General features: G+C 43.6%; 1 protein-coding gene across 1 annotated transcript in view; it reads right to left on the reverse strand.

Annotated features, from left to right (window-relative positions):
- The window catches only part of PRIMA1 (proline rich membrane anchor 1), a 48,106-nt gene extending 37,763 nt beyond the window's left edge, over positions 1-10,343 (reverse strand). Inside the window, exons 1-2 of the mRNA XM_057370647.1 lie at positions 10,263-10,343; positions 7,629-7,779 (exon numbers count right to left, since the gene is read on the reverse strand). Of these exons, the coding sequence (XP_057226630.1) occupies positions 7,629-7,779; positions 10,263-10,343 (232 nt within the window). The remainder of the gene's footprint in view (positions 1-7,628; positions 7,780-10,262) is intronic.
- Positions 10,344-10,568: the final 225 nt, after the last annotated feature.

Below are 10,568 nucleotides of genomic sequence, written 5' to 3' on the forward strand. Positions count from 1 at the left end.
ACAAATATGCAAGGTCCCAGAGCAGGGGAAATATTCATCACTTGCCTAAATAACAATTAAATTTGACAAAACATTTCAGAATTTATTGTCATGAAAAACTCTGAAATGGGAAAGCAACAGAAGCTGTGATTGACCATCTGATCTTACCTGTGTTTTAAACAGAAAGACAGAGATTTTACAACAGCTCAATATGAAGGGATGTTAGGTGAAACAGTGACAGCAGAATCCCCTCATGAAAGTATTAGCATGAAACTTTCCAGTCTTCCCTGCTGTCTAGTCACTAATCCAGCTCTTCAGACTTAATGTAACATCTTAGATACTCAAACTAGTTCAAATTTCCTATTTGATTGCTGCTTGAGAAATTTCCTCACCATAAATAATTTTCTCATTTTGACTGAGAGGTGAGGACTTGTAATTTTTATTCCTACATCAGAAATAAATGTGCTAAATGGAAAAAAAAAAAAAAAAAGAGGAAGGATTTTGAAGTCTTTATGTCTTTGGTGATAAAATCAGAGTGCCTGCAGTTTAGGCAGAAAATCCAATCACTGCATTTCTGATTTAGATGGGTGAATTCTGCCTAAATCCAGTTTTGGATGCTCAATGATTTGGTTCACTGTGCTAAGAGAGAAAGTAGTGTGTGATGTGAAAACAATGTGATGGGGACCTGGACTAGACTCCATCATCCATGGCTCCAGGCTGAGGGTTGGATTTCAATTTAGATTTGAAAGACACAAAATCCTACAAAAGCCAGTTCTGAGAGTCACATTCCTCCAGTAACACAGAAGTATGTGGGAGATGACAAGAAATGAATTTTGGGTTTGCTTTGTAAATTATGAACAATGCTCTCACACATGACTGCAATTCACAGTATGACAGCTGTGTTACCAAAACTGGAAGGGCTTCCCTGTTTCAGCATTCTGTTTGCATTTWAAAAAAGTCACTGTCTAGACCAGACTTGCTCTCATAGTAGCAGTAACTACTGTAAATGTCCTCATGCAGGAGACAATGTGTCCCCTGCCACTTTGGGGCTGTTCAGTTCGTTGCTGTTCAGTTTTGGTAGTCACTACGTTGTATGCAGCATGGAGGGAAATGTCTTCCCCATATTATAAAACAAACCCAGCCCTGCCTGTTTGCTCACAACTCCTTTGGGCACCACTTGGGAGAAACCCACCTAAGATGCCTCAGATATATCCAAATATCTCAAAACTACTCAGAACAAGTCTTTCAGGCAGAAGGACAATAGGTGAAGGCTGGCCCTGCCAGCTGAGCCCTTCGGACTAGCAGCTTTGCAGTGACTGCTTGTAAAGACAGAAAGCCCTCACAAGACGAAATGCCTAACCAAAGGGAAACTTAAAGTCAGAGCTCCCCGAGATGCTCCACTCCTATTGCAGCAGCCCAAATCAGACTGACCAGAGCTGATTATTTGGCATCTCTAATTTTAAGACACATCGTGGCCTCCAGGAACATTACAATTTATTTTGCAATCACAACCTCCTCTCAGCTCCTGGGGGACAATCAAACTTCTGCCAAGGATGAAAGTCCTTTAGGCTTTGAGAAGACAAATACATCAGCATCCAAGTGCAAGAAATATAGTGGTGAGCACTGGGAGCATGCTCAACTTTGCTGCTGGAATAGAGACATGGAGATAGTATTCAGCATGAGGTTCAAACTCATTATTTGATTCCACACTGGAGCACTTGCGCGTTCTACCATCAGGATTTAGGACCTAGAGTATCCTAAGGAAAACCCATTTCTTATTCTTTTATGTACTAGAGCCATAAAATTTTTATTTCTATGAYAAGTTCTTGCTGTGAAAGGCTATTTTAACAATTATCAAGACAAATCTGAAAACTTTGGTTACTTGAAAACCTAARCAAAGTTTAAGAAGTTCCAGACTGTTTCTATTCTAATATACACACATTGTGACTGTGCAGAGATTAATGGCATTTTTCAGGTATTGGTATTAGGACTGGCACTGTTTAACATCTCTGTCAGCAACATGGACAGTGGGATCGAGCACACCCTCAGCAAATTTGCCAACAACACCAAGATGTGTCCTGCAGTCAGCACTCTGGAGGGAATGGATGCCACCCARAGGGAGCAGATGCCACCCAGAGAGAAGTGATGCCATCCAGAGGGACCTTGACAGGCTTGAGTGGTGGGCCTGTGCAAACCTTGTGAAGTTCAACAAGGTCCTACCCACATCAAGGCCATCCTGAGCACAAACACAATCTGGGCAGAGAATGGATTAAAAGCAGCCCTGAGGTGAAAGATTTAGGGATGTTGGTGGACAAGAAGCTTGACATGACCTGGCAATCTGTGCTCACAGCCCARAAAGCCAACCGTGTCCTGGGTGCACCAACACAAGTGTGACCAGCAGATCGAAGGAGGAATTCTCCCCTCTACTCCACTCTCATGGGACCCCATCTGCTGTCCTGTGATCAGCCCAGWATTAGGAGGATGTGAAGCTCTTGGAGTCAGTCCAGAAGGGAACATGAAGGAGGAGCATCTCTTGTATGAGACAGGCTAAGAGAGTTGGAGAAAATTCCAGGGACACCTTACAGACTTTCAGAATCTTTCAGTACTTGAAGGGAGCCTACAAGAATGCTGGAGAGGAACTTCTTACAAGGGCGTGTATGGCTAAGGACAAGGGGTAATGGAGTGAAATTGGAAGAGCATAAATTGAKATTAGATATTAGGAAGAAATTCTTTACTGTGAGGTTGGTGAGGCCCAGGAACAGGTTGCCGAGAGAAACTGTGAATTCCCCATACCTGGAAGTGTTCAAGGCCAGTTTGGCTGGGGCTTTGAGGATCCTGGTCTAGGGGAAGGTGTCCCTGCCCATGGCAGCAGGGGMGGAATGAGATGATCTTTAAGGTCCCTTTTAACCTGAACCATTCCATGAATCTGTGATCTGCCCCCAAAGATCTGAATGTCCTTAGCTTTCCTACTTGCACTGAAGAGACCCTGCATGCTTTCCAAAATTAAGCTGTACATCTGAGCTTGTACAGTTGCCAAAAGGTTTTGCCCTTCTTGTAGCTGGTCATTTTTATTTTGGCATTTTCACCAGTCCAAGTAATTAGTTAATTAAATGCTCTATCTCCAAAGATAAAGATTTCACCTTGAAAAACAAAATTATACAATTACTGCATGGAGATTAGAGTCCTCTGCAGTGATGTCATTCACTTTGACTTTGCACTGACATGATTGTGCGTGATCTCAACTGACAGCTCAGGGCAAACTTCCACTGAGGTCAGGAGCTGTAAAGACTTCACTGTGTACCTGTGTGCACGCAACATGTCAAAGACTGGTTCATGTATCCAGACTCAGCTTAAGTTTCCTCCACTAAATTTTTGACTGAAGCAGTGTTTGACTGAACCCTTCCATTATCCAGAGAGCAGAYGGCAATACCATGGACCCCTCATCCAACACGGGAGATGAGCAGAGCAGAGACAGCAAAGGTTGCTCACCAACAAGTGAGGAGTTCATGCAAGAACATCCTTTCTCTTCCTTGTACCATTTTAAAGAAGCTTCTTCTGATTTTTTTTTCCCTAAGAGCTTACACAGGTTAAAACCAATACTGGTGACAGTGTATGTCTAGCTCTAACCCCTKCCCCCTTTCCTGTTTTGAAAGCCTAGCTTTTACTTTCAAAAAAAGTCCTTTCTTCTTTGCAATGCCCCAGGGAAACTTGCATGCTCACGGAGTATTTAAGGGTTGACAACAGCAGTTTTTCAGACATTTAAGGGTCAACATCATTTGAACTAGCTTAATCTCATGGGTCTGTGGAGCTGGGTTAGAAATGCTGCCTAAACAAGCACTCCATCCACCTTGTCTTAGTCTTGGCTGAAATCCAGAGACAGAGARGAAAGCAGATGGAGAGAAAAAGACACAGTTAATTAAAGGCCAGGTTCTGAGCATCTCTATTGCCTTCAGGTCATTACAGCCCTATCTAGGGAACACACTCAATTTCATTGAAAGTTCCTTCTTCCTTTGCTGTCAGCATCTAAGTTTAGCTGGCCTTAGGCCCCTCAGAGCCTCATGAGCTTTCCCTTCACTTCATCAGTGAGAAGATTTCTAGGCATGGGTTAAAGAGCAGGCTGCTGCTTGCATAAAGGGAGAGTTACTCCAGAAACATCAATGCACCAAACCGTCTGGAGGAACTGCCAGGGGCTCAGAGACTGTGTCTCCTGATAGTCCTCACCACAGTCACACAGTCCCTACCATCCTAACTACTTCTAACATAGGCTGGAGCCCCTCTCTTTGGAGACCCTCTGTAAGGTAAATACATCTATACCAAACCAGACAGCAGTATCTCAAGAGGATGACAACAAACTGCATCTGGAATGAAGCTCAGGAAAGGCAAAACCGAAATACTCTCAATATGTCCGACTTTGCAGAAAAAGATAAAGGTGAACCAGCAATACTGAGAGAACCAACATGCACAGGGAGCAGCATGGCTGATGTTAGCCTTCATTTAGATAACTGTCAGGCAGAAGGATTCCCAGAAGGAGGCACAGGGTTAGGCTGCCATGATGRAATCAGCTGCAGAGAGGAAGAGGGAAGGCAAGAGCAGGGGTTGGATGAGGCACCAGAAATACCAGTAGTCCACGTGAAGGAGTTAGAAATGTGGGAAAAGGAGACCTGGGGTCATCCCTGAAKGAGGACAAAAGCAATCTATTTAATTTTCTATATTCATAGTTTGATTAATATAYTCAGCGTTTCCTTAGGGTGTGCTGAAACACTCCCAACACATTCTTGATGTAAATATACAACTGTAACAGGGAGGGGTGTCCTAAACCATGGAAAGCTGGGGCTCCTACCACTGCTTGTGGTTTTAGACTRCCTGCTAAACTGTCTGTGGTTCTACTCATTTTCTGCAGAGGGAATCAGGTTATTTCCCCTCAGAGTAAACATARCATTTTCCAGCTATTATATGTGAATTTCAGGATTCTCTTCTTTTAATACATTTTGTATAAATCTGTCTCCAGGAAGCAGAGAAAAAGATTTGTTGCTGGATCAACCTGTCAATACTGAAATGTCTAAAGAGATGCCAAATGTACTGTAATTGTTCCTAGAAGTCCTCAAGCACAATAAAAGCCTTTCAAGAAGTGATTCAGCGGCTCACAAACAGTTATGCAGTGCCGTCCCATACAACCAAGTAAGTTTTGGAAAACAATCTGGTGGAACCAATAGGGAGGACACACAGAGGGTTCCAGCAGCAGCTGGAGCCCACATCACGTCAAAGAGCACTAGATGCTTCATACAGCAGATAACTGAACTGGCAGTGTCTGTARTGACTGGATAGACAGGATCTTTGCATTTATTGGCTTTAATCACCCAGCTCAAATCATGGTAGCTGTTTTAGAGTTGATCTAAATCTCCAGCAACATTCAGTTTGATTGCAGAGAGAGCTTTTACAGCAGTGCCTAGCAGACTGCAACCTTTTGTGGCTCACAAAGCCCTAAAAGTAATTCCAGCACCTTTATATAGTACCTCATGGTGCAGACACTCTGCCTGGTAAAAACAAAAGTCTTGCAGCTCCTGGACTGCTCTTTGCAGAGTCTTTCTAGTACTAAACTTTATTAATTTAGTAAGTGCAAAGTGCAAGGCTAGCATCAACCACTTCACAACAGCTTTTGGCTCTTTGCTACCCTCTCCTCTGAATACCATTTAAAAGCAGTATGTATAACATCAATATTTAACCACGAGGCTTGTTCTTTCTTGCAAGGAAGGGGAGTGCTGTACACATGGACTAAATCACAGTGCCTAGACAGCTGATGATAATGAAAGCATCTTTCAAGATGAGGCACTTGATTGCTACTCTGAAGCTTACCAGTGAAAGAAATGTATAATCTCTTTTTTTCATTGTATTTGAAATGAAGTCACTTGCTTAAATATTAGTCATCTGGATTTACACAGCTCATTTTTAGAACTCTGTTACCACCTGGCAATCCAGCCTGGGAATRCATCAGGCTATCCCAGCCAATGGCCCATTTGATTTCTTGCTCTTCTTTTTGCAATGTGTGACAGACGTCTTTTTTTTCTGACATGATTTCCTTCTCACTTGACAGGGGACAAATCCATGCACTCAGAGCAGCTGCCTGATGGAGAGGAAGCAGCCTGGCAATGGTGCTCCCTTCCCAGTGCAGCTGGGCAGCAGGCCTGGTCCCTGTGCCAACACTGTGCCACATCTCATCTCCCTCAGGGCAACAGAGTACCCCAGGTACAAGAAAACAGAGTGACAAAGTACTTTATTTTCTGGCAGTGATAYAAAGATCAAGGTAATTTTCAATATTACTGTCCATGACATTTTCCTGAACATTGAAAGAGATTTTTCTTGCTATAAAAACCATCCCTCTCTGCTTTTCCAGCTCTCTTTGTACTTCCTTTCCCAAGTGTTTCACTGTTGGTTTTTCTCTGCCTTTGCCTTAATTTTCTGCAGTGTAGCACAWGTACAAAGCATGCTCCTGGCAGAAAATATACTGAAGAACTCTGCCTGTCCTCTGCCTGACTAAAAGCTGTRCAGAAGCCTTCTTCGTGTCTTCTGCACATCTGGAGATGGTGCTGATAAAGACAAACAGCCAGATGATGATACCTCATGATTTATTTTTCCTTGGGGGTAGAGCTGAGGATGCTAGACACACTTTGCAACACAGCTCCCAGGAGAGTTTATATAAACAGGGACAGGAATTAATAGGCAGCCTTACAGGGAGAGAGGAATTTGTGAAAATGCATAAGCGTTAAGGAGATTTACTGGAATATCAAACAGCCGGTACCCAGTCTGTGTCCCTGAAGCCAGTGGGTGCACGTAGAGCCAGGAAGGTGTGTCCCACTGTGCAGAGACCATGGGGACAGCAATCATTCTCCAGGAATGGGATCACAGCAGTAATGATGTGGGAAGCAGCTGCACAGCTAGCCAGCAGGAACTTAAGGCACCAGGTGTGCTGAGCATGGGGATGCATGGCTTGAAATTAGGGGGAGCTGGGATGCACTGGGTAAGGCCTGGGAGCACTGATTTGTATGAAGAGAAATAGATGAGTCTTAGCCTGTATGTGCATTGGTGGGAAAACTGCTCACTTGCCATTGACTCCTGACATGCTTTCTATTTTTGTAACAGTTGTAAGCAATTTAAAACCAGTGAGCCTGACTCACTGCTATGGTAAACTGTAGTGCTCCAGTGTCTTGACAACAGTCAAACCTACTGAATGGTCTAGACAGAGTGTTTGGATTTTTGTCTGCTTATAAATTAATTCTGCTTGGAGCACCCAGACCTTCAAGCTGCACACCTGGCAAAAAAGGAGGTCATGCAACTCAAGGGGCAGCACAGCACTCTGTAGGAAAGCATTTCCCAGGGCTAGGGGATTAGGGAACCATTTAAAACCAGGGAATCATATATAACACAATGAAAGGAGGGAATTTCTCTGGCTTTTGTCCAAAAGCCGAGCATTACTCATTGATCAGAAAACTGATCTCCATCTCTACTGAGAACATTTCTTCCTCCATTTGCTAAGTGGAAAATGACAAATGAGATAGCTATGCCCTCTCCCACATCCTCTCTCCTGTCTGTCCAGGTGTCCCCGATGCTTTGCCCTCCTTCAGCACACCACAGCTGTACCAGTAGCTACTTACTTGGCACCGCCAGCAACCTTGGGGGCGGTGGAGGTGGCGGAGGYGGTGGTAACAGAGGAGGTGGCCTGCATTGGCAAACTTCCTGGCAGCTCTCTGTAACTTCCTCTGCTACAGGCTTGGAACATGACTTCTGRGGCTCACCCTGAGTGATCTGTGGAGAAATAAGTCATCTCATAAGCAGCAGAACACTGAAAATTGTGTGTGTTTCTTAGACTTGAGTACTTGAGTGGCACCTCAGACCTGTAGTGAGAACTGAGTWAATGTTCCTAAAAATTCTTCCCGACATGGTCCCTTTTTAAAAATTTTTTTTGAATTTAGCACAATTTCTTCAAGACCTCTTTCCCTCTGTTAAATTTGGTTGAAATTGGCCAGCTGGCTTCTGAGTTATTATGGGATAAGGAGAAGGCAGGCAGTGGCAGACAATATGATTGCATAAGCCTTCTTTCCTTAGGAAAGCCATCTAGCAGCATGCATTATTCACAGGGTCATTGCTGCAAGCCAAAGAGAGCTAATAAAAATTACAAGACAGTTAGGGTCAGGATTATGTTCGTTTTCCTTGTGGCAGAACCGAAAGCCAGAGGACATCTCTCCTCTGCTTTGCCAGCCTCACTTGGAAGTTCAGAGAGCATTTCACAGCATGTCTCACTTTCTGCCAAGAGGAGAGGGAACCCACATTTTAATCACCTGTGGACCACACCAATAACATGGTTAAAATAGAAATGCCACATTGTTAACTTCTGTAACATGAACTGTTGGCTTATAATAAAAGTGAAGGTGAAGCATTGCAGAACCCAAGCATAAGTATCACGTGGCCAGTGATCTAGCCAGTACTGGAATACAATATATTCCATAGCTTGATCCAGTCATGACAAGGAACATTTATTAACAGCATCTTTTTCTTACCATCAATAGTATTGACATAACCAGAGATTTAAGGAATATTCAGTAAAATTTGGTAAAATAAAGAGTTACAAAATGGAGTCAGTCCCCAAGGAAAAGGAAATTTGCTGAGCATCACAGAAGCTTTTGAGAGGTGTTAATTCCAGAGGTCTCTAAGGCAGCTCTTTTTGAATGACTTTTGCTGGATACAATTTTGAAGAGACAAAGCAAAGCCTAAAAGATTAATAAGCATGTTATCTAACAAGCTCTTTGAATGTAAGTATTAGGAGACCTCCTGGGGCAGACTTGTGTCCTGCTGAAGCTAAGGACAGTTATGCTCACATATTGTCTTGTACAGTTCGGTCTCAGGTGGGTTATTGTCCTAATAGTTTTGGCCTAACATCATCTTCTTTAATTAGCTTTTTTCTACAACATGCTGGTCCATTACAGAGAGGATGCCTCATGCCATGCTTTCTGATCTGTTTCAGGCAGGCTTCTGCCTCCCTGCCTATCCCCAGGGTCACCCAGGGTAGCCTTCTCCCCACTTCTCTCTCCTGCCCAAGCTTTGCTTCTTTTCCCCTGCTAGCTCCGGGCACACAGTCTGTCTACTCTCCCCCCAGCACAGCCAGCGTGCCTCTCCCTGTACCCACAGCTGGACACCAAGGGGGCTGCACTGCCTCTTGGCTGCAGGAAAGCTGTACACAGTCATTTCATGTATTTCTAGCCAAAAAGAGAGACATGGCTAATTAAAACAACATCACTGCACAAAGGACATGCTCACATGCGTAGGAGGTTTCTAAATGCAGAAAGACGCATTACTCTGGCCTCAGGGAAATGGAGGTAGGGCTTTGTTGATTAAATATTATAGGGAGGGAGGAAAGAATAGAAAAGGCTACGTGTAGCTGAGTTGGAAGAACAGCTCAGCACAGCATGAGGTAGAAGGCTCAGTTCTTTAAACAGCTTGTCTAAATCTATTACCAAACATAGGGAAAAACAAATTCAACACAAGTGCTTTCCAACTTTCCCCTTCACCATCAGGTAAYAGTAAGAGGATGGTTAAAGACCATCCCAGACAGCTTCCAGGAACTTACACAAACTCTCTGGACACTCTAATGAATCAAAGTGACTTGGCTGTGTAATCTCTCATGACTAGCAATAAATCTGTCTGCTTCGAAGGTTTATTTGTTTTTAAAGTAAGTGATCCCAGGCAGCAGAATATCCTCCATGCTGTTTCAGCTCTTCCAGCACTGCTTGCGGGAGGGCTTGGGGTGCCAGGCATGGTCTCAAGAAGAGCCCTGTGAGAAGAGTGTCCTTCCCATGCAATGTCCAGGGCACACCTCGGGTACCTCCTTGTTCTACAGGCGTGACAAGATTTACTGTGCTGACAGGAGGAGGTGGGGCAAAACCTCTGCACTGGTCTTGACAACTGATTAGGAAGTGACTATTAACTTCTAGCTACAGCTACTGTGCCCTGCCCAGGCCCTTGGTTATTGAATCCTATGAGCTCACTGCAGTCTCGCAGGAGGCAGTGTGATGGGAGAGGATGGACACAGCGAAGGGTTACATTGAGCAGGCTTGGAGACTGCTTCATTTGCAGACCAGAAGCAGCTTTGCATATGTAAGTCTGAAGACAGTGTTGGTATGGCAAAGCTACATTGACTTATTGCTCTAACTTAATATCACCTAGAACCAAAGGCTTGCTCTGTCTTTTTTTAGAGCTATCGACTGCTTCTCAATCCCTGGAGGCTCTCCTACCTTAGGCTGGTAATAGAGTGTCCTCAGAAAATGGTGGACAATTTTCTCAATTACTTTGCAGACAAGATTAACCCTATACATGACCAGTCACTTGCTGCTCCTGTCTACTTTAAAAACATTATTTTAGGGGAGAAAAAAAAAAAAAGAAAGAAAAAAAGAGAAAAGTTGATTTGTTTCTCAATATTTTATCCTGAACCTCTATAAAAATTTCCCAGGATCATTTTTAAATAGTCAGGAAAGAACTGACATTTAAAAGCATGGGCTTTATCACCTGTTTGTTTCCCTTCTCCTGTCACTGGGTAAAAT

The sequence above is a fragment of the Malurus melanocephalus genome, unplaced genomic scaffold (assembly GCF_030028575.1).
Source record: "Malurus melanocephalus ecotype Western Australia unplaced genomic scaffold, MMel_1.1 scaffold_129, whole genome shotgun sequence".
Taxonomy (NCBI): domain Eukaryota; kingdom Metazoa; phylum Chordata; class Aves; order Passeriformes; family Maluridae; genus Malurus; species Malurus melanocephalus.